Source organism: Oryctolagus cuniculus, chromosome 3 (assembly GCF_051225735.1).
Source record: "Oryctolagus cuniculus isolate XC-2025 breed Fujian yellow rabbit chromosome 3, ASM5122573v1, whole genome shotgun sequence".
Taxonomy (NCBI): Eukaryota; Metazoa; Chordata; class Mammalia; order Lagomorpha; family Leporidae; genus Oryctolagus; species Oryctolagus cuniculus.
Genome location: NC_142869.1, coordinates 184,649,964 through 184,674,423, shown reverse-complemented (window position 1 = coordinate 184,674,423; position 24,460 = coordinate 184,649,964). Strand labels below are relative to the sequence as shown.

The following is a 24,460-nucleotide window of genomic DNA, read 5'->3' as shown; positions in this document are numbered from 1 at the left end:
CTGCGCCTGACACTCCCAGCGTGGGGCGGCCACGGTTATCAGCCCTGCACTGCACCTGACACTCCCAGCATGGGGCGGCCACGGTTATCAGCCCTGCACTGCGCCTGACACTCCCAGCGTGGGGCGGCCAAGGTTATCAGCCCTGCACTGCACCTGACGCTCCCAGCGTGGGGCAGCCATGGTGATCTCAGCCCTGCACTGCACCTGACGCTCCCAGCGTGGGGCAGCCACGGTGATCTCAGCCCTGCACTGCACCTGACGCTCCCAGCGTGGGGCAGCCACGGTGATCTCAGCCCTGCACTGCACCTGACGCTCCCAGCGTGGGGCAGCCACGGTGATCTCAGCCCTGCACTGCACCTGAATCTCCCAGCGTGGGGCAGCCACGGTGATCTCAGCCCTGCACTGCGCCTGACACTCCCAGCGTGGGGCAGCCATGGTTATCAGCCCTGCACTGTGCCTGACTCTCCCAGTGTGGGGCAGCCACGGTGATCTCAGCCCTGCACTGCGCCTGACGCATCACAGAACTGTGAAGCCATCTTCCAGTCCCCTCAGCCGAGCTCACAAACACCACCGTGATGAGACCTCTGGGACCCGCCTTCATGAAAAGATGAGTCTTCTGCTGGACGATCCCAACCGTTTGATAAATGAGTACGTGAAAACCTCGATGTCCCAGGTAATCAAACCGGCTTAAAGTATTTGTCCACAAACTCTCGGGCCTGTGAAAAGCAAATGTCAGCCTGGTCTCCCAGGTGAACCTGGAATTCGTGGAACTGGGTAATGAACTCCTCACGGTTTAGAGTCACACACTGCGCACACGGAACCTGAGAACACAAAGCGAGCACCCAGCACTTACAGTCCTTGCCTACCTGTGTATTGCTGGTGATACCAGGAGAGAGAAAAGGCCTAGGCACCCACAGACACAGCAACGGCCGCGCCCTAACACCCTGAACCCAAGCAAGGTGAGCCATCTCCTCTCACCTCTCCCTGCACAGCTACAGGAAGCACGAGTGGTGATGACGTGACCCACCTCAGACTGCAGCAACTGCGTGAGGAATCCCTGAGGGGTTCACAGACAGCTGCAAGGGCACGCATTCCGGTCCAGGCAGTGAGCCAGGAACCCCTGAGCCGACTACGACGGAATGGTCTCTACTCAGCGTCCACGCGAGAAGGGTCCTGAGCTTGCCAGACAGTGTGGGAGAGGGGAGCCGGTGCTGTGGTACCACAGGCAAGGCTGCACCTGCGATGCCAGCATCCCATATGGGCGCCAGTTTGTGTCCTGGCTGCTCCAGTTCCATCCAGCTCCCTGCTAATGAGCCTGAAAAGCAGTGGAAGATGGGCCAAGTGCGTGGGGCCCTGCCACCAACACAGGAGACTGGGATGGAGTCCCTGGCTCCTGACTTTGTCTTGGTCCAGTGCTGGCCATTGCGGCCAACTGGGGAGTGAACCAGCAGATGGAGGCTTGCGCTCACTCATGCTCTAACTCTGCCTAACTCTAGATCTTTAAGAGACAGAGACAGAGGGAGGGAGGGGTAACACAGAGGAAGGCATGGATGGCTCTCGAGCAGCTGCTTCCTCCATTCATTTTTCCTTCATTATGTCTCACAGCGGAAGGACTTTCAGACGAAATATAAAACAATTCCAAAGCTTTGATAACAACTCAGATCCTTTCTTACAGGTATTAAAGGAAGTTCTTCGCAAGTCACAAAACCCCTTTATGGCAACATCAAGGCTCCCTGTGGTGCCCTTGAAGAAGTAAAGGCGGTTCTAGAGCCGACTTGGCAACAGCAGGGAGCAAGCTGTCCTTCTAGGACATGATGCTGACGCCCTTTAAACCATGACCTCAGACCCGAGTGTCCCCAGCTCCGGGACACCCCGGGGCACTGCGGCCAGCCCGAGTCCCAGAGCCAAGGGGCGGGCGGCACGGGCTGTGAGCACACTGAGGGTGGGATCTGGGTTGTGACCCTTGTGGCACACACTGGTTGTAACACCATCAGAAGGAGTGAAATGCAGGCGTAAAATGCAAGATTTTCTCACAGAAGCAACCAACAGTAACTGAGAAAGCCTAGAGCTCTTTTCTCCCCCAAATATTTCCTTCCCAGGATCAAAATTCAATTTTAAGCCTGTCTAGCTGAAACAGTGCACCTGTTACCATGGTGCCAAATAATTTTAAAGATTCTGTGAAACCAGATCCAAAGAAAAACCTCTTCCCTTATTCTAAGGGGGTGTTTTCTACATCTTGAAAGAACCAACTGGAAGGAGTTGCAGAGTCTCGAAGGTCAGCTGGTGTAGTCCCACGGGGCCTGGACGGCTTAAGGGGACCACAGAGCCACAAGCATGTGCCTTGTGAAAGAACATGGCCTGGAATCCGCCAGAATCTGTTCAGCTCAACAGTGTGGTTACTCTGCACTGCACCGTCGTAGTGAGAAACATGCAAGTACAGGTGGGCACACCCGTGTCCTCTGTCACAGGGTCTGGGTTCAAACCCCAGCCCTAGTCCCTGCCCCAGCTTCCTGCGAACGCACACCGTGGGAAGCAGCAGCAGGTGGTGGCTCAAGTAGTTGGATTCCTGCCACCCAGGGGGAGACCTGGATTGAGTTTCTGGCTCCCAGCTAGTGCCTGGATTAGCACTGCCTGTGTGGGCATCTGGAGAGTGAGCCAGCAGATGAAAGCCTGTCTGTGTGTGTGTGTGTGTGCGTGTATCTTTCTGTTTCTCGGTATCTCTAGTATATAAAAAAAATTAGAAATGAAAAATGCTATTCAAAATAATATCCCAGGGTAGGCGCTGTGGCACAGCTGGTAAAGCTGCTGCCTGTGGTGCCGGCATCCCATACGGGTGTCAGTTCGAGTCCCAGCTGCTCTACTTCTGATCTCGCTCCCTGCTGTGGCCTGGGAAAGCAGTAGAAGATTGCCCAAGTCTTTGGGCCCCTGCATCTGCATGGGAGACCTGGAAGAAGCTCCTGGCATTGGATCTGCTCTTGGCACCAGATCTGCCCAGCTCTGGCCACTGCAGCTATCTGGAGAGTGAACCAGCGGATGGAAGATGTCCCTCTCTCTGTAACTCTGCCTTTCAAACAAAATAAACAAATCTTAAATAATAATAATAATAATAATAATAATATCCCAAGGCTTTCCAAATGCCCTTGACATTCCTGAAACACAGCCCTGAAACACAAACAAAGCTCAGGCCAGGACCACAGCTGCCCTGGCACGTTCACATAACAGACTAGTAAACTCTGCAACAGAGCTACCTGGTCGTCAGTCCAGTGAGGCCTGAGTCTCAGGGGAACGCCCTGTAGAGCAGAGGTCAAGTTCACTTCCCACCTGGGCTGAAGCTGCCTCTGACTCCCCGTGTGAAGGCCAAAGCCTCCGAGCACACACAGCGGCTGCCAGGTCCTGAGAGGGGCCCGAGGAAGCCCCTGCGCCCTGGGACGGCTTTGGAGACCGGCTTCCGAGGGATGCCTCCTTGTCAGGCAAGAAGGCCCTGAGGTCCCTGCACGGCAGCAAAACAGGCTGCACACCTCGGGGAACGCCCAGCCTCCAGCCTCAACAGACGCCAACATGGCGTCAGGTGGAGGCCGTCAAGGCTCGGCAAGTCCCCACATTCCACAGACTCGACCACCAAGGGCTCAGCCCGCGGGGCCCTCACAGGACGGCTTTCTGGTGTGGAGATGGGGGGAGGCACCCACCGCTCGGGGGCGCTCTGTGGACCTTGGCCTGCGGCGCGGTTGCCGGCGTCTTCTCTCCCGCGTCCCTCTCGCTGGACTCGTCGCTGACCGTGGAGTCGGCATCGGAGGGGGACACCCTGCCAGCGACAAAGCACATGGCAAACGTTAGAAACAGCGGACAGAGAGACTGGGTCACCGCAGCCTGCATGCGGCACCGGGCCTCCGGGGCGCCGTCCCAGTGTGCTCCTTCACAGGAGGGCCCCATAAGGGTGCCCTGACTGCACACAGCCGCTGCACTCAACCGGGCCCGGAAGCCAGGCCGCGCGGGACGTCCCTGCTGCAGCTAGCGGGGCCTGAGGCCCAGCCCCCAGCCCCGGGTCGCTTCTGCACCTGCGGTCCAGGCCTGGCCCAGACGAGATTAAGGAGGACCCAGGGTTCAGGCCCGGGGAGTCCCCGAGGGCCAGGGTCCATCTGCAGCCCCTGAGTGACTCCCAGTCTTCTGGGAGACTCCTATGCTGACCACAGGCTCCAACGGCCACCGCGGAGACTGGCTCCACACCCAGGGGCGATGCAGCGAAGTAACACCTGCACAGGAGGGACTCCATCCTGGAGCACCTGAGACCCCATCCTGGGAAGGCACCCCCCCCCCAAGACCCTGCTCTGAAACTAAGATCTCAGACAACAGCAGTCTACACCACACTGGGCGAAGCATAGACACCCCAGCTGACCGCTCAGGCTTGGAAGCAGATGGGCCGCACCCGGGGTAATGACAAAGTGATTTGTCTGTGTCCTACCTATGAGTTAGCCAACACCTGATAATGTCAAGATTATAACTGAAACTGTTAAGATCGTAACCGGTATTGGCAAGACTATAATTGACACTAGTTTCACAGAGGCTTTAGGTCAGCTCGGCCCTGGCAACCATGTATCCCCCCACCCCGACCCTAGCAACCTCATGATGTTGTGCCTTTATAAACCCTGTTTCAGAGTCGAGAGTTCTTAGGGGCATGAGCCCGCTCTCCACCGCTGGCAATAAAGGACAGTCAAATTTCACCAGTGTGTGGTGCTCCTGTGTGCACTCGGCCAGGTACACCAGCAGCACAGAGACCAAGTCGCACCAGGCAGGGAGAGTCCTGTGGCGGTTAGCATGCCATCTGTCCCTGCAGAGTGGAGAGCCCTGTGGCGGTTAGCACACCATCTCTCCCTGCAGTGTGGAGAGTCCTGTGGCGGTTAGCACCATCTCTCCCTGCAGCAGTGTGGAGAGCCCTGTGGTGGTTAGCACCGTCTCTCCCTGCAGCAGCGTGGAGAGCCCTGTGGTGGTTAGCGCCGTCTCTCCCTGCAGCAGCGTGGAGAGCCCTGTGGTGGTTAGCGCCGTCTCTCCCTGCAGCAGCGTGGAGAGCCCTGTGGTGGTTAGCACCATCTCTCCCTGCAGCAGTGTGGAGGGCCCGGTGTAGTTAGCACCATCTCTCCCTGCAGCAGCGTGGAGGGCCCTGTGTGGTTAGCGCTGTATCTCTCTGCAGCAGTGTGGAGGGCCCTGTGTGGTTAGCACCGTCTCTCCCTGCAGCAGCGTGGAGAGCCCTGTGTGGTTAGCGCCGTCTCTCCCTGCAGCGTGGAGAGCCCTGTGTGGTTATCACTGTCTCTCCCTGCAGCGTGGAGGGCCCTGTGTGGTTAGCACTCTCTCCCTGCAGCAGCGTGGAGAGCCCTGTGGCGGTTAGCACGCCGTCTGTCCCTCCGGCAGCGTGGAAGGCCCTATGTGGTTAGCACGCCGTCTCTCCCTGCGGCAGCGTGGAGGGCCCTGTGGCGGTTAGCACGCCGTCTGTCCCTCCGGCAGCGTGGAGGGCCCTGTGTGGTTAGCACGCCGTCTGTCCCTCCGGCAGCGTGGAGGGCCCTGTGTGGTTAGCATGCCGTCTGTCCCTCCGGCAGCGTGGAGAGCCCAGACACTCTGCTTCCCAGAGGGCTGGCTGCTGAGCCCGTGCAAGAACGCGCAGGCTCCGAGATGACAGGACCGAATGTTTGTAATGAGACTGACTACCAGGCGGGAAAAGCCACCCTGCAGAATCTCCCTAGCCTAGCAAAGCATCTTTAGGGCTTCGACTTCTCTGAGCCTGCAGAGTAATTAAGCGAACAGCAACTCTCCCGCACGCCTTCTCCTTTGCACAGATCCTGCTCCCACGGCCAGTACACTCTCAGAACCAGGCCAGGCCCCGGGAGGTTTCCCGACACGACACCACTGCAGATTTTGGTATGAGCGCGTGCACTCCTCTTTGCTTTTAGCAACAAATCAGAGTGTGGGGCCCTACGCTCAAAGGGAGACGGACAACAGGCCGTGGCCTGTGGATGCTCCGATCTCAACTCAGCAAACCTAACTCCGCCCTCTGCCTTTCTTGGGCACAGCCTGGCCCTGCTCGTGGGACAGGGGCTGCTGGGGGCTTCCAGGCTTCTGCAGGAAGCAGCAACGACTCTCCAGGTGCTGCACTCGGTGGAGCGACGGCAATCGATGGAGAATGGAGGACGGGCAGGGAGGAGGCGGTGGAGAGGCACTGTGCCATCAAGGGTGACAGCGTGGGCAGCCGAGGACACAGCCAGCACGGAAGGGTGCGGCCATGGCCACGGAGTCGCCAGGGAGCCGGGCCAGGGCCAGGCAGCTAGAGCCGGCTGAGTGCGCGCCAGGCACCTCTCACACGGTCCCTCTGCTGTGACCCCCACTGGGCCTGGCGCCTGACCCCAAAATACACACGTGGGGGCGGGACGGCCACGTGGCCACAGCGGGCGATGCACAACCCCACATGCTCTGGGCGAAGAGACTGCAAGGCCTCCAGGCAACTCACGGGGCTCCTGCACACAGCCCCGGGCAGGGCTCACCGGCGTCGCGCGGTGCTGAGAGCAAAGGCAGCCCCGCGAGAGGGGAGCCACCGCAGGACGCCCACACTCACCTTCCCCGGTGGCGGAGGTCCTTGGCGGGCGCCTTGGGCTTGGGGCTGGGCACGTCTCCGTTCTCCGACGGCGTGGCGTGGTCCTTGGCGGGCCCCGGCAGCGGCGCCGGCTCGTGGGTGATCAGGATGTCGTCCTTGTGCTGCCCCAGGTGCTGCTTAGCGAAGTCGAAGCCCTTCACGCTGGGGATCTGCAGCTGGAACACACACGCAGAGAGCCCACGGTGAGCGCGGGACCTGAGGGCGTGGGGCAGCGGCGACTGGGCCCCGCCGGCCCCTGCGTGCCGGCTCTGTGGGCGCCTGGCCTCTGAAGAAATGGCGGACCCCCCTCCGGCTCCAGACACCGGGCGGGGGGCAGAGGAGGAGGCAGGGTCAGCAGGGCTGGAGCGTCAGGTGGAGAGTCCTGGACGGGGTGACACGGAGGGAAAGGGGCGGCCCACGAGCCACGGGGAGCCGGGGCTGAGGACAACAGTCTGCGAGGCCTTTCGGGCTGGGATGCCCCCTTGCCAGCCATCCGGACAGGTGACATGTTGGGGAGGGGAGGGTTTTCAAGGCGAATACAGAGTCCTTGGGTAAAATATTAGCCGGCGGCTCCATCATCTGGGGCTAAGAAGAGGGAAAGGACGGAAGGGAGAAGATGGGTGACTGCAAGGAGACAGGAAGCTCAGCCAACAGACGCCACGGAAGTAAGGGATTCCCAGGGAGAGCGGCTCACAGAAGTGACCGGAGCACGCAGCTAGAGGACAAAGGGGACTCAGAAAAAGCCCACCGCCCACACTGGCGGGGGCAGGGGTCCTCCCCGGGGATTCCCGGTACCGACCCTGACCCCAGGACCGGGGAGGCCGGGTCTCTGCCTCCAGACCTGGAGCGAGGCGGGAAAGATTCTCCAGGGCACCCAGAGACGTAGACAGCGGGAGGGCCCGGGAGAGCATCGACAGTTTCCTAACTGCAGGTGGTTGTGGGAGGGGCTTCTGGGCAGGTATGCCCCCCACAGAGCCCTCATGGGCAGGCTGGAGTCACAGCTACACACAGGCCCCTGAGGAAGGAGACACTTAGCCAACACGCTGCTTGCAGAAGCAAGGGGTTTTGACCTGTGTTACGCACGGACGAATGACACCAGTGCTTAGGCTGTGTTAGGTCACCACCTTAGGTGGTCTAACACCAAAACCCCGCATCCTGGGAGAGTAGTCTGCAATCATGGATCCTGCCAGCAGAGGGAGACAAAACATACTGCAAACAGAGTTGACACAGAGCTACTAGGAGACAAAAGGCTAACACCCATGCGCCCGCATTCTCCAATCAGAACAGCAGCGTTGCAGGGCAGGCCACTCCACACACAGCCCTCGGGCCAGGACAGTGTGAAAACAGCTCACGACTGCACTCCAAGGCAACTCCCCGTCCTAGCAAGTTTAGTTCCTCCTCCATGAGACTGGGTCAGTGCCTGAACGCCAGGGGTGCAGGGGTCCCACTCCAGGTGCACGACTTGTGTTTGCGCTGTGACCCAGCAGTGACTCCCAGGCAGGGGCCTGTGACCGCCCCCCCCCTTTAGTGAGGGCCCTGCTCCCATCGCACAGAGACGGCCCCTCCCCCTTGCCCCAGAGGCGGCTTCCTGGGCTGTGCTGTCCAGAGGTGTGGAACCCCCGGGCGGCAAATGAAGAGGACAACTCAGAACTGCGGGTTCGGCAGGCCCCACCGCAAACCTGTGTTGGGGTGCCCCTTCTCTTCCTGTCTTAGGTGTGTTTCTTTCAGAGATGTGGCCAGGGTCATGGTCTACACTGGGATGACGTAAACTCAGCTATGCTGTAGGGGAGGCAGCAGGGGCAGCCGTATGCCTGTTACACAGCTTCGCCTCTGCCGTCTCCAGCCACCAAAGAACACTTTGCTGCAGGGAAGGACCCAGGGAGAACAAAGCAAGGAGGCGGCCCCAGAAGTCCCAATGCCTCGTTTCAGGCAGGTCAGAAACTCACGATGGGCTCTGTGCTTTGTCTTAGAAATGAACGGTTCCAGGGGCCGTGCTGTGGCACAGCCGGTAAAGCCGCCGCCCGTGACTCCCCCATATGGACACCAGTTCAAGTCCCGGCTGCTCTGTTTCCGATCCAGCCCCCTGCTAGTGCAACTGGGAAAGCAGCAGAAGACGGCCCAAGTCCCTGGGCCCCTGCACCCACGTGGGAGATGCGGAAGAAGCTCCTGGCCCTTGGCCTCAGCCTGGCCCAGCTCTGGCCCTGTGGTCATCCGGAGGGTGAACTCACAGATGCAAGACCCCTCTCTGTCTCTCTGTCTGCCTCGCCCCCTCTCTCTCTAACTTTCAAGTAAACAAACGCCAGGCTTGGAGCAGGAGAGCTGTGCTGCTTCCCCTCCACCGCCCGCAGCTTCACAGAGCACCATCCGCAGCAGGGAGAAGCTGCACAGGGCACCTCCATCCACTCCTCCCAGCACCACAGTCAGAGTCAGGGCACAGGGCAAAGGACAGACCCCTGCACCCTGCAGCTGTGGGGGTTTAGGGGCATTGGCCCCAGAGCTACGCTCACGCACCCAACGTGAGCAAGGGGGCTAACATCAGTAGCAGCCCCTAAAAAATCCACTCCCACCCTGGGAGATCTGGATGAGGACCCCACTGCACCCTACAACTCCAGGTCTGACAATTCATTCTAAATGTCTCAGTGCCACTGGAATCTGCCCGGTGGACACAGGGAAGAACCTACCCACATTCCACCTCTCCAGACTCACCCCTGATAGTAACACCTCCTGGGTACTTGTGGTCGCCCTGTAGGACTGGAGCAGGGTCCAGGTCACAACCCCGAGTCCTAGGACCAGGGCTGCTGGTGTCACCGCCCAGCGCCGGCCGGGCTCTCCCGGCAGGACCAGGGCTGCTGGTGTCACCGCCCAGCGCCGGCCGGGCTCTCCTGGCAGGACCAGGGCTGCTGGTGTCACTGCCCAGTGCCGGCCGGGCTCTCCCGGCAGGACCAGGGCTGCTGGTGTCACCGCCCAGCGCCGGCCGGGCTCTCCCGGCAGGACCAGGGCTGCTGCTGTCACCGCCCAGCACCGGCCGGGCTCTCCTGGCAGGACCAGGGCTGCTGGTGTCACCGCCCAGCGCCGGCCGGGCTCTCCTGGCAGACCTGAGGAAGGGTCCACAGGTATCTCTCAGTCCTGGGGCCACAGCAACTGGCACCACCAGCCCAGCATCACTCAGGCTTCCCAGGAGGACGGGGGCAGCCCCCCCGTCTCCTCAGCGCCAGGAACAAGGTCCTGGCTGTGACATCCACCAGGGACACTGACACTGAACTCTCCATGGACCAAAGATACACACCCACGTAAACCCTTATTCATCTCAAAGCCACTCTTCTGTCCCTGGGAACTGCAGCAGGCTAGACCAATGTGTCACTTACAGACACAGCTGGCACTAAGAAAAAAGAAACCACTCAGAGCCCACTCCCCTGGGCTCACCTAGAGCCAGAGCCAAAGCAGCAAGCCAAGTGACGCCCTGCACACCAGCTAAACCTACGTCCTTTCCAATAAAACCGCTCCATGGGGAAGAAGGGCGAGTGCACCAGGTGGGCAGACATCAACACGGGGCACAGCAGACGTGGAGACGCAAGGAGCACCACGCCTCCAAGGAGCACACACACACGGAGCACCACGCCTCCAAGGAGCACACACGCACGGAGCACCACGCCTCCAAGGAGCACACACGCACGGAGCACCACGCCTCCAAGGAGCACACACGCACGGAGCACCATGCCTCCACGGAGCACACACGCACGGAGCACACACGCACGGAGCACCGCGCCTCAAGGAGCACACACGCACGGAGCACCACGCCTCCAAGGAGCACACACACACGGAGCACCACGCCTCCAAGGAGCACACACGCATGGAGCACCACGCCTCCCAAGAGCACACACGCACGGAGCACCACGCCTCCACGGAGCACACACGCACGGAGCACCACGCCTCCAAGGAGCACACACACACGGAGCACCACGCCTCCAAGGAGCACACTCCTCCAGAACCGGGCCCTGGACTGCAGGGAACTGGGAAGTACAGACACAGGATCAGGAGAGCGGCTGTGCGGGACTCAGTGAGGTGCAGGAGAGCACAGACAGACTGAGGAACTCAGTGAGTGGCACGAACGGAAGTACTGCTGAGGAGATACAAGAACCACAGAGAAGTTTAGAGATGAAATCGTCAGTGAAATAAAAAATACAAGTGAGAGCTTGAACAGCAGAGCAGACCAAAGGGAAGAAAGAACTTCTGACCTCAAGGACAAGAATTAAGAAATAACAATAATATAAGAAAATAATGTAATCAGACAAAATAAAGAGAGAGGAATTAAAAACAATAAAGAAAGTCTACACTGAATCTGGGACACAATTATATGACCAAATATTTGTATCACAGGTATTCCTGAAGGAGAAGAAAAAGAAAAAGCCACTGAGAACCTGATAAATGAAGCAACTGCTGAACATTTCCCAGGTCTAGAAAAAGACATGGACATCCAGGTCCCGGAAGCTCAAAGGATCCCATAGACTCAACCAAAAAAAGTCTTCTCCAAGGCAAGCTGTCATCAAATTGTCAAAAGTTAAAGACAAGGAGAGAACCCTAAAGACAGTAAGAAAAGCGTCAAGAGACAAAGGAAAACCAATGAGATGAACATCAGACTTCTCAGTGGAAACTCTACAGGCAAGGAGAGAGTGGATTGGTACATTCAAGGTCGTAAAAGAAAAAATTTCCAACCAGGATTATTATATCCAGCAAAACTATCTTTAAAAGTGAAGACGAGGGGCTGGTACTGTGGCACAGCAGGTGAGGCTGCCGCCTGCAGTGCCAGCTTCCCATATGGGCGCCGGTTTGAGTCCTGGCTGCTCCACTTACAATCCAGCTCTCTGCTGTGGGCTGGGAAAGCAGAAGAAGGTGGCCCAAGTCCTTGGGCCCCTGCACCCACGTGGGAGATGCAGAAGAAGCTCCTGGCTCCTGGCTTCAGATCAGCTCAGCTCTGGCCATTTTTGCCATTTGGGGATTGGACCAGCAGATGGAAGACTCTCTCTCTCTCTCTCTCTCTCTCTCTCTCTCTCTGCCTCTGTCTCTGTCTCTGTCTCTGTCTCTCTGTAGCTCTGCCTTTCAAATAAATAATGAATCTTTAAAAGTGAAGACAAGGCCGGTGCCATGGCTCACTAGGCTAATCCTCCACCTGCGGCGCCAGCACTCCAGGTTCTAGTCCCGGTCAGGGCGCCGGATTCTGTCCCAGTTGCTCCTCTTCCAGTCCAGCTCTCTGCTGTGGCCCGGGAGTGCAGTGGAGGATGGCCCAAGTGCTTGGGCCCTGCACCAACATGGGAGACCAGGAGGAAGCACCTGGCTCCTGGCTCCGGATCAGCATAGTGCCGGCCGTGGTGGCCATTTGGGGAGTGAACCAACAGAAGGAAGACCTTTCTCTCTGTCTCTCTCTCACTGTCTATAACTCTCTGTCTCTCTCACACACTGTCTAACTCTGCCTGGCAAAAAATTAAAAAAAAAAAAAAACTTAAAAAAAAAAAGTGAAGACAAAATATTTTCCAGATAAGCAAAAACAGAGAACTCACCACCCCATCCTAGGCTTACAAGAAATTCTGAAGGCTGGCCGGTGCCGTGGCTCACTAGGCTAATCCTTCACCTTGCGGCGCCGGCACACAGGGTTCTAGTCCTGGTTGGGGCGCCGGATTCTGTCCTGGTTGCCCCTCTTCCAGGCCAGCTCTCTGCTGTGGCCCGGGAGTGCAGTGAAGGATGGCTCAAGTGCTTGGGCCCTGCACCCCATGGGAGACCAGGAGAAGCACCTGGCTCCTGCCATCAGATCAGCACGGTGCGCTGCCCACAGCGCGCCGGCCCCAGCGCGCTGGCCACGGCGGCCATTGGAGGGTGAACCAATGGCAAAGGAAGACCTTTCTCTCTGTCTCTCTCTCTCACTGCCCACTCTGCCTGTCAAATAAATAAATACATACATACATACATACAAATTAAAAAAGAAAAAGTAAAAAAAGAAATTCTGAAGGCTGTCGTGCATTGGAAGTAAACGTGAAAACACAGGCCACCAGCAAATTCACTGGCAGAGCTGGTGGAGTCATTACCCAACCAACAAAATGACAGGTCTTGTTCTTATGCCTCAGTACTAACCTTGAATGTAAAAGGATTAAACCCACCAACCAGAAGACTCCGGCCAGCTAAGCGGATAAAAGACCATGACTGCACCCTACGCTGCCCACGAGAAACTCTCTTTGCAGATACACGCAGACTGAAAGTGAAGGGCTGGGAAAAGACAGACCAGGCAAATGGAAACCAAAAGCAAGCAGGTATAGCTATCGTAATATCAGATAAAATAGACTTTAAATCAAGAGCTGTAGAAACAGATAAAGGAGGACACTACATTTCCATAAAAGGTTCAATCCAGCAAGAAGACATAACAATCACGAATACATAGGCACCCAGTGAGACCACCCAGATGTGCACAGAAAAAACCATCAGGCCTAAAGGAGGCGGCAGACTCTAACACAACCATGGTGGGGGACTTACACCCCCTCTCGTCCACGGCCAGATCACCCACACTGGCATGGAGCACGCGGCCCTGACACACGTTTCACTCCACAGCCACCCCGTGGAACACCTTCCAGGGCAGACCACAAACTAGGCCACAAATCACGTCTCGGCAAATTTAAAAAGATGGAAACCATACCATGTATCTTCTCAGACCATAAAGGAATAAAACTAGAAATCAGTAAGAACAATAGAACACACGTAAATACTTGGAAATTAAACAGGCTACTGAATGATCAATGGGTCATTAAAGAAATTAAAAAGGAAATAAAAAAACTTTCTTGAAATAAATGAAAACATGACATATCAAAACCTGTGGGATACGGCAACAGCAATATTGAAGGAATTTTATAGCACTGAGTGCTTACATTAAAGAAAAATTTATCAAATTAAACATCTAATCTTGCATCTTGAAGACTTAAAAAACAAGAATAAACCAGGGGCCAGCACCTGTGGCGTAGCAGGTAAAGCTGCCAACTGCGGTGCCAGCATCCCATATGAGCACCATAAATATGGTGCTCCACTTCCAATTCGGCTCCCTGATAATGCACCTGGGAAAGCAGCAGAGGATGGCCCGAATGCTTGGGTCCCTGCATCCATGTGGGAGACCCAGAATAAGCTCCTGGCTTCAGATAGACCCAGCTCCAACTGTTGTGGCCATCTGGAAGTGAACCAGTGGATGGAAGATCTCTCTCTCTGCCTCTCTGTAACTTTGCCTTTCAAATAAATAAAATAAATCTTAAAAAATAAATAAATACCAAACCCAAAATCAGGAGACAAAAAATAATGATCAGAGCAGAAATAAATGAAACTTTAAAAACACAAAGGATCAGTAAAAAGTTGTGTTTTTGAGAAGATAAACAAAATAGATAAACTTCCTGCCAAACTAACAAACAAAAAAAGAACAAATTGAAATAAAATTAGTGATGAAAAAAGAGACATTACAATCGACACCACTGAAATACAAAGTATCACAAGAAATTACTATGAAGAACTCTATGCCAATAAACTGGAAACTTAGAAGAAATGAATAAATTCCTGGATTCATATAATCTACCAAGATTAACCCAAGAAGTTACAGACAACCTAAACTGATCCATAACAAGCGATGAGACTGAAGCGGTAATCAAACATTTTCCATCAAGGAAAGGTGTGGGACCTGATGGCTTTACTACTGAATTCTACAAAAGATTCATGGAGGAAGTAACTCCAACACTCTTCAAATTACTCCAAAATATTGAACAGGATGGAATTCTGCAAAACTCTTTTTAAGAGGCCAGCATTATTCTGATACCAAAACCAGAGATAACAACATGAAAACTACAGACCTATATCCTTAGTGGACACAGATGCGAAGATTCTCAACAAAATACTAGCAAACAAATCCAAAACCTCATCAAAAAATCAGACATCATGATCAAGTGGGATTTCTTCCAGAAATGCAAGAATGGTCCAACTTTCACAAATCAGTAAACATCGTAAATCACATCAATAGAGTGAAGAGCAAACACTACATGGCCATCTCCATAAACACGGGGAACGCATCTGATAAGATTCAACACCTCTTCATGATAAAAAAAAAATACTCCACAAATTAGGTACAGAAGGAACGTTTCTCACAGTTATAAAGGCTACAGATCACAAGACAGCCACACCAGACAGAATGGGGAAAAGCCGAGAGCGTTCCCCTCAGACCTGGAACAAGACAAGGACGTCCACTTTCACACTCTGACTCAATACAGTACTGGAAGTATCAGCAAGAGCGACTAGGCAGGAGAGAAAGATAAAAGACATCTAAACTGGAAAAAAGGAAGTCAAAATACCCATGTTTGCAGATGATGTGATGCTGTACACGGAAAACCCAAACACTCCACCCAAAAGCTGTTGGAACTGATAAATTCAGTAAAGTTGCAGGTTACAAAATAAGCATACAAAAATAATAGCTTTTTGTATGCTAATGATGAACTCACAGAAAAAGAAATCCCATTCACAACAGCCACACACACACACAAATCAAATATTCAGGAATAAACTTAACCAAAGACTGAAAGATCTCTACGACGAAAATTATCAAACATTGATGAAAGAAATCATCAAGGACACACAAAATGGGAAGCTATTCCTTGTTCATGGTTCAGAAGAAACAATATCATTGAAATGTCTATGCCATCTAGAGCAATGTACAAATTCAATGCAACCCCTATCAGAATGCCAATGGTATGCTTTATAGATAGCACAAAAAATCCTAAAACTCATATGGAATCAGAAAAGACCCAGAATAGTCAAAGCGATCCTGAGCAAGAAAAGCCAAGCTGGAGGCATCACAATACCTGATTCCAAAGCATACAACAAAGCTATAGTAATTGAAACAGCTTGGTACTGGCAAAAACATTAATACATAGATCAATGGAACAGAATAGAGAGCCCAGAAATTAATCCACATACAGACGGCCAACTGATTTTTGACAAAAGAGCTCAGACCATACAGTGGAGTAGGGTAATCCATTCAACAGAAGGTGCTGGCAAAACTGGGTGTATATATGTAGAAGAATGAAGTTAGATCCGTACCTCTCACCTTAACAAAAATCAACTCCAGATGACTCAAAGACCTAAATTTAGGACCTGAGACTATGAAGCTGCTCAAACTCCAACACATTGGTGTAGGGGTGACTTCTCAGAGGAGACCCCCAATGCACAGGAAACAAACGCAAAACTAAACAAACGGGACCACATCAAAGTCAGAGCTGATAGAGTGAACACACATCCAACAGGATGGGAAAAAATTTGCAAATCACCTGACAAAGGATTAATATCCCGAATATATCAGCAACTTAAAAAACTCAACAACAAGCAAACAACAAATTCAATTGAGAAACAGGCAAAGGACTCCAATCGACAGTTCTCAAAAGAAAAAATACAAATGACCAGCAGATACATGAAACAACGTTCAACACCACTAGCCATCAGGGAAATGCAAGCCAAATCCACAAGGAGATACCTCCCCACCCCTGTCAGCAGGGCTGGAATCCCTTTGTGACAGACAGTAACACACGGGCAAGGACGTGGAGCGAGGGGAGCACTTACCCACCGTTGGTGGGAATGCAAAGTAGTGCAGCCACTGTGGAAAACAGCCTGGCGATTGCTTACAGAACTAGCAGCAGACGTGCCACGTAATCCAGCATCCCACCACTGGGAGTACACCCAAAGACTTGACACAACTACAGAGACACCTGCACCCCATGTTCACAGCAGCACTGGGCACAGCAGCCATGATGTGGAACTAACCAAGGCGTCTGTCATCAGACGAATGGATAGAGAAATCGTGGTATCAGCTATAAAGAATGAAATTCCACCATTTGCAGCACAATGGACCCAGCTGGAGGACTCATGCTGAGTGAGATAAGCTGGGCACAGAAAGACAAACACCACATCACATTTACAAAAACAGAAATGTCTGTGCGCACCAGTATTGCTGCAAATACAGTTTTGTAGAACTTTGTTCTATGCCTTTGTCAAACCAATGGTTAAGAATGTTATACAACTATGGTTTTAATGATCTGTGATTACATTAAAATTTACTGTATATGGGTGAAACGGTCATTTTTCCATTCAATTATTGTTTACAGCCATTGTCTATATTCCTACTAAACTTGAGTCTTTTGTTTTCACTTGTTAAACTTCTTATACAGTTACGTATTAAGCCTTTTTACTGTAATGTAATTTTAAAATATGACACCTCAAAAACTAAGATAGCACAAAAAAACTAAAAAAGAGAGAAAGGGAGAAGGAACGAGAGTGGGAGGGAGGGAGGAAGGGAAGGAGGGAAGAGGGGTACCATTATGTTCTTAGAACTGGATCTATCCATAAGCTGTACTTTGGAAATCTATATTCATTAAATAAAAGTTAAAAAAAAATAAAAGAACTGGATCTACAAATCACACCCAATCTGCTAAAAACTGATTAAAAATTAAAATAGAAAACTATGAAAAATGAGCACTGGGCAGGCCTGTGGGCCTGTGTTCAGGTCCTGTGAACGCAAGTGCAGCTCACTGCCCCTCACGACCCTCTTGTCTTCATTGTCCTCAGGCACTCATTAGACACCTACGTCACCACAGGTTCGGATTCTACGCTAACACAGTTAACAGCCATCACCAGTGTGCTTCACAAATCGCATTCGACCAGTCCAATGCACTCTCCTCTTCTGCTGCAAATTTCCACAAAGATTTCACTGCACACTGGAAAGTATCTAAAAGGGGCAGGCAGTTGGTGCAGCCGCTGGCCTCCCGCTATCAGAGTGCCTGGTTCGAATCCCGGCTCCTGTTTCAGATCCAGCTTCCTGCTAATGTATACCCTGGGAGGTAGCAAATGATGGCTTTAGGTGCGTCCCTGACACCCACAGGGGAGACCCGGATAGAGTTCACGCTCCTGGCTTTGGCCTGGCCCAGCCCTGGCTATTGTATTTGGAGAGTGAACCAGCAGACAGATCAAGACTGACCTCTTTGTCTCACTCTTCCCCCATCTCTCTAGCTTTCAAATAAAATAAAAAATATTTTTTATTTTGTGTTTTTTCACTTTATGTTTGAAAAAATAAATTTTTAAAATTTAAAAATGGGTAGACAGAAATGCAGGCAAGCTAGAGTCAAAATCCATTCCATGTGATTATAATGGGATCTCTCTCAGATGCTAATTTTATATCAAAATCTATGAAATAAATATTAATTTCACCTTAAATTATAAATCTTCTTATATAACTCTCAAGTACCTATTGGTCAAGCCTCTTTAAGATAGCTGAGAAAAGTGAGATTTCACATATTATTCACAGCTGATACTAAAAACCCTAACACCAGCAACCGCCAGTGTCTAAGCTTGTTGGTAACCTCAGTTGCACCTCATTTTAGCTCCATGAACAAAACATCTGCAAGTGAGAGTAAGAGATTCAACCAGGGGCCGGCGCCATGGCTCATTTGGTTAATCCTCTGCCTGCAGTGCTGGCATCCCATATGGGCGCCGGATTCTAGTCCCGGCTGCTTCTCTTCCAGTCCAGCTCTCTGCTGTGGCCCAGGAAGGCAGTGGAGGATGGCCCAGGTGCTTGGGCCCTGCACCCGCATGGGAGACCAGGAGGAAGCACCTGGCTCCTGGCTTAGGATCGGCCAGCCACAGCATGCCGGCCGTAGCGGCCATTTGGGGAGTGAACCAACGGAAGGAAGACCTTTGTGTCTGTCTCTAACTCTACTGTAAAATAAATAAATTTTTTAAAAAATTTTTTAAAAAGAGATTTAACCAACAGTCATTCAGCCATCACCACCATCACTCAACAAAGGTGGTGAAATCCTCCTGTGGTGTAGCCGGTGCAGTCTGCAAGGGGGTGACTCGCACGAGCTGAAGGAGAAGCTGCAGACTGCGTCCTCCAAGCAAAGGGCCCCGAGGTGCTCGGCAGCCGTCCCTGGAGAGCCGTCTGCACAGCCAGTCCGGGCCCTGGCAAACCCCCAGGCCTCACCCAGCAAGCGGCAGAAAAGCTCAGGTGAGCACACTGCACCGAAGCCACAGCACCAGGCGAACGACGAGGACGGCATCATTACAGCTGCAGGGCCGGACGGGCGGCAGAAGCATCGCACACAGCCATGGAAACGAACCGGGGCCCGGCAGATTGTACGTCAGCCCAGGGTGTGACACACGGTGTGTGCGGAACCAAGGACAGGGCATGTGGGGGCCGGTGCTGTGGTGCCAGGGGTTAAGCCACAGCCACGTCCCATGTGGGCACTGGTTCGAGGCCCCACTGCTCCACTTCCAGGCCTCCTCCCTGCTCATCGCACCTGAGAAGCAGCGGGTGATGGCGCGAGTGCTTCAGTTCCCGCCACCTGCGAGGGAGACCCAGATGGAGTTGCAGGCTCCGGGCTTCAGCGGCGGGAGCCTGCTGCAGCCATTTGGGGAGTAAACCAGCAGATGGAAAATCTGCCACTCTGCCTTTCAAATAAACAAATAAATCTTAAAAGGCGTGAAAAGCGTGTATGTAATAAATGAAATGTAAGTCCTGCTGACTTGCTGTCCATCTGTTTCCTAACATCTTTAAATACATCAAGCTGGATCCTGCCACCTACAGGCGAGGTGAGTCACCACCTTCCTAGCAACAGCAGTGGGCTACTCAGCGGCACTCAGGGGCGGCACAAAAGCCAGCTACAGACGGCGGGAGACTCAGAGGGAGCCCCTGCATCCCTGCCCCGTAGCAGCATTGCTACGCTCCAGACCACATTTCGGAGTTGGCCCAATTCTTTTCAGAAGAATCCAGAGCCGAGTCCGGTCGGCACAGCATCTGTGGTGTCCACGCGCAGGAGCGGTCTCCATCCGCACTCCACAGAAGAGGCGCGAGATGAACCCGAGCCTCCAGGACTCGTGTCAGGCACCCGCTGATTTCTGAACGGGGCGGCTGCTGCGCAAGGCCTCCTTTAATGCAGCATGGAGGGGACAGGCTGCCCTGCCTGTGCCCCACCGCACCGGAGGCCTGGCGGAGCTCAGCTAAGCCACGGGACAGACGCCCCACGCGTTTCAAAGCGTAAATATAACAGAGGCAAAGTCCCCAGCCCCGGGGCCGGCCTGAGCCCCCGTGAAGGAGCAGGGAAGATGACCACGGAAGCCGCTGAGCAAATTCCAAAGGCGCCTGAATGAAAACGAGCAATCGCGCACGGAGCATGAGTGTCTTGGGCACTCACGGCACGGGGACCCCGGCAGGACTCCCCGGTGCTGCCCGCTCCGGGCCACAGTGGCTGTGCTCCTACACTGGACTTCAGGGGGATCCTTGTGGGGTCAGACAGCGACCTCAGGGGTGAGCAGGACTTGGCCAGGATGGAGGACATGCTCCCGGAGCTCCTGTCCACTGCCCCGTCCACACGGCTCCCCAAGCGGTCCCCGCAGATGGAATGTCTCCAAGTGCTCTGCTCCCTCCTGAAACCCTCTGATGGCTGCCTACCGCATTGCCTACAACGAAACTTCCCGTCCCTTTCGTGGCCTGACAGCCTCCCAGAGCCCGGCCCTCTGCCGCCTGCGTGTTGGCTGTGCCTCTCCTCCCTTCCTGGGCTCCTCACCGTCACCGTGGGACCGGTCGGTGCCATCTCCCCCACCTTCCCACCTGTTCTCAGAGGGTGCAGGCACCCACCCTCTCCAAGTTCCCATGACATAGCTGCCCGGCCAGCGTGTGGAGGACCCATCCTGTCCCTGGCGAGAGCCCTCGGGGGCGGAGGTGACTGGGCCTGGCCGCCTGCCTCAGAGCAAAAGCTCGGTGTTTGGAGACTGAAGGTCCAGGGCCTGCGGCGGCTCCCTCCGGCTGCCCGCGGTGCCAGCCTTTCCACTGCCCCGTGGGCCGGGGCCCCCAGCCACTGCCATTCATGAAGAGGACCCGGACTGGAGCTGCTTAGGTAACGCGACAAGCGATGACTTTGGACCCCAGTTGAGAGAATTCAGACAAAAATGCGGGCTCTTGTCTATTCTAGGAAGTCTTGTCTATTATCTATAAGATGTCTTGTCTATTCTAGGAAGACAGGCCCTGCCTCAAAGCGCGACAGAAGGCGCTCTCCTGGGGCCATGTTTGACCTCATGTACTCCTAGACCATCTGAAGAGGGGGCGGGGGGCTGGTTTGGGGCCCACAGATTTATCCTTTCCAGATGTCCTCAGCTCTGGGATTTGCTGACGGACCTGGGAGACTGCTGGTGAGGCGGCGCCACGGGCAGGACCAGCAGGGCAGGGCGAAGACAGAGCCACACGAGGAGGAGACGGAGCAGCGGCAGCGCCCGGCTGGTGGCCCTCGCTCTCGCCAGGCCACCAGGGAAGACAGGCAGGTCAGTTTTTAAACTCAAGGAAGAGCATCGTTTTGCTGTCCCCAACACACGGCCAGAGCTACACGGTGGACCATGGCCCCCTCAAAGCAAGACGGGGCCTGGGGAACACTGGCAACGTCCTCCCAGGCCCCATCTGGCACTGTCAGGAGCCAGCTGTTCCCCCACAGAATCCACTGGCCGAAGGCTCTGCCAGGACACACCCTGAACACACGGGCGGGCGGCGACGGGAGCTCGCAAGGCCGGAGGCTGCTCGTGCCTCACTGGGCCACGGTGCGAAGCCATCTTGGAAGTGACCATGAGAGGAGACGGCTCGGGGAACATCCTGTTTTCCACCCACCCTTGGAAGTTTACTGGAGTGACTGATAATGGATGTGCTTCTGTTGGGAAATGCAGACCGCAAAAATCCTCAATCCAGAGCCATCTCCACAGTTAGATCTCACGGGAGCCACACTCTCACCAGAACGAAATCACTCCCCAAACAACTGCTGATCTTATTACCATGAAATTTACACTATGAATCATTCAGCGAGTCAAGTCCTCTCTGCCAGGGTGTTTTTCCATGCCATTCATTAGTATAAAACAACAACAATGAAACCACCTAGCAACTACGTAAATAATAAATGCAGATGGATAATAAATATAACATTAATGCATAAAATGTGTCTATCATATACCTGGTAGCCATAAGGTTGCAATTTAATCAAGATTTTGTATTGTTTGGTTAATCCATAAGAAGAAACAATAATCCTTTCACAGGAGACACATTTTTAAGAACTTGTTCATTTAGCAGCAGGTTTGTCAAACACAGGATGTTCTACCAGGACAACCAGAATGAAATTACAGGTTCCTAGGGTAATCCTTACTCCTTGGTCTTTTGCCTTTTTTCTCCCATATATACGAAGTGGTTTTCTTTTGCCTTTTGCTTGCTTGGGCTTCTCAAGCCTTCGCAGGCCCACAGAGTGCACGCTCACAAACACAGCAGGCTGACTGCTGCGTCCACCCTGGGGCCACACCCTGAGCTAAGTGTCTGCAGTGGGCGCTTTCTCTAGGACATGGGCAAGGCGTTGCTCACACCGGGCAGGCCAGATGCCGGCCAGAAATCAACTTCTGAGCTCGGGAACCCCGTGTGCCGGTCAACTATTCCAGAAACCGTTGGAACGTACGTGCAAAAAGAGAATTGCTGTTTTGATTTAAAAAAAAAAAAAGAAAGAAAGAAAACTGAGTTGAATGCTTTGGAAAGACACATGAAGAGAACGAGTTGCTAAAAAAAAAAAAAAAAAAGTGGGTGTCAAAGGAGGTGCAGGCGCAACCCCAGGCTGCAGAGTGCGGCGGGGGCGGAGGAGCCAACAGAGACGCCTGGAGTTCTGCAGCACTCTGCTCTCAGGGAGCCGCACCGGAAGTGCTCGTCACCTACAAACCCGCCCACGAGCCCTCAGCGCTCCGACTCAAAGACAAAGACTGGCAATCACGGTCCATTCACTATCTTCCATCAAGATGTCCAAGGCGTGGACCATGGTTTTTAATGACAAGGTGGTCTTGCCCAAGTGGGTAAGTGGGGAGACAACTTGAGGGAGTGACCCGACAGAGCTGTGCGTGTCAGAGGCCAGACAGAGCACGGGAGGGGACAGCCTCCCTCGGCCCCTGCTCTCTGAAAGCCTCTGGCCACCTCCCGGCTGGCCCTCCCTGGACTAAGCCCCCAGCAGAGCTCAGAACACATGCTGGGGGACACCGGCGACCCCGCCCCAGGCCTCAGGAAATCCCCCCCCCATCTCTCAGCATCAGCAGCCGCACCCCTCCCACGCCCGCTCGCCCGGGTGCTGCGCCAGTGCTGGGGCCGGTCCTCACCTTCTGCCGCTGCTGGATGTTGGCGACGGTGTCGGGCTGGAAGTCCAGCTTGTCCGTGCGGCAGAGTTTCCAGTAGAGGATGGTGACGATCACCATGACCACCAGCACTGGGATGACCACGCCCACAATGACCCACAGGTTGTTGCTCTGCGACTCCGCCGACGGCCTCTTCACCCTGTCCACAGCTGCAGGTGGGGATGAAGGCCTGTTAGTAACTCGTGCCTTCCTCGGCAAGACTCGGCTCTCCAGGCTGTCCCCTCATGACTACAGGAAACGTGAGCGAGCAAACACACACAACGTGGACCTGTAGACGTGGACATGAGGGACCACAGTGACACACGGCCGGCCCAAAGACACGCGGCTGAATCCACGCCTGCTGGACTGGTCCCAGTCTGCTTACTGTCTTGCCCCTAAATTCTCACTGCAGGGCGCCCCATACCCGACGCTTCGTACCCCGTGGCTGTCTTAGAAGCGAAGGGAAAGGCAGCTGCGCCTCTGGAACAGTCACGACCGGGGCGGGCAGCACAGCAAGGCCCCCAGATCTCAGGAGGGCGCCGGTTCCAGTCGGGTGCTTCGTGGGAAGAAGCCTGTCCCCTGCCCCTCAGGACTCAAACTTTCTCTGGTTACCCCACAAACACACCCAAGGATCGAGTGTGCCAGACACAGTTCTAAAGAGGGGACGCAAGATCAGACAAGCGGACCAAGTCCCTTGGAGTTGGGGGAAGGCAAAGTTACCAAGTGAACGCGTCGCTCAGTAAGTTTTACTGTACCAGTGCCGTCATCGAAGGGAAGCGGATGCCGAGACACAGCACGAGCACAACCGCTCCGGGCTGTTCCCCGTCAGCAGGGCACACAGACGTCAGCACTCCTGGCAGCAACAGCCGCACAGCCAGAAGACCGAAACCACCCAGGCATCCATCAACAGGTGACAGGAGAGACAAAACGCGGTGTGCCCGCACGATGGAAAATCCCTCCGCTGCCATGGGCGGGGGGAGGGCTCCGACAGGCGCCACTCCGGGAGGAGAGACATCACGCTAAGTGAAAGGGGCCAGACACAAAAGAACAAATGGTGTATGGGCCGCTCACAGGCGGTCCCCAGAACAGGCAGATCCATAGAGACAGACAGTAGAGCCGTGGCGGCCGGGGCCAGGGGCACGGGGGACGGGGAGTGCTGCTGAATGGGGCTTCTGTTTGAGAAATGAGAAAGATCTGGGAACAGACAGCGTGAGACTGTCGGCGCTGTGAATCCACCGAACGCCACCGAACCGGACAATTTAACGGCTGAGACGGGAATGTCCGTTGTATGTATTTCAGCACAACGGCAACAATAAAGATGAGCTTCACGTTTTTCCCGACGAGGCTCCACTGTGGCTTTGGAAACAGCTCTCAGTCTTCACTTGCTCTCCTGGCTGCCTCCCTCGACCCGCAGTGCGACCCTGGATTCAGGTGCTGTACTTGAGCTGCTTGCTGTGATTCCCAGGCTGCATTGCAGCAAACCCGCCAGGCCCCACGCTACGGGCGGCCCTCCCCACCTGCCTCGGTCCTCACCTCCCCGGGCTTGGCAAGGTCGTCCTGAGCGCTCTGCCACCCCTGCTGCCTGTGTGCTCTGTGCTCGCCCTACACGGCTCA

The 24,460-nt window shown here is 54.4% G+C and overlaps 1 protein-coding gene across 1 annotated transcript in view; it reads right to left on the bottom strand.

Annotated features, from left to right (window-relative positions):
* The window catches only part of KIAA1549 (KIAA1549 ortholog), a 146,986-nt gene that overhangs the window by 34,988 nt on the left and 87,538 nt on the right, over nucleotides 1-24,460 (bottom strand). The window contains exons 11-13 of the mRNA XM_070071444.2: nucleotides 22,832-23,016; nucleotides 6,599-6,792; nucleotides 3,687-3,802 (exon numbers count right to left, since the gene is read on the bottom strand). Of these exons, the coding sequence (XP_069927545.2) occupies nucleotides 3,687-3,802; nucleotides 6,599-6,792; nucleotides 22,832-23,016 (495 nt within the window). The remainder of the gene's footprint in view (nucleotides 1-3,686; nucleotides 3,803-6,598; nucleotides 6,793-22,831; nucleotides 23,017-24,460) is intronic.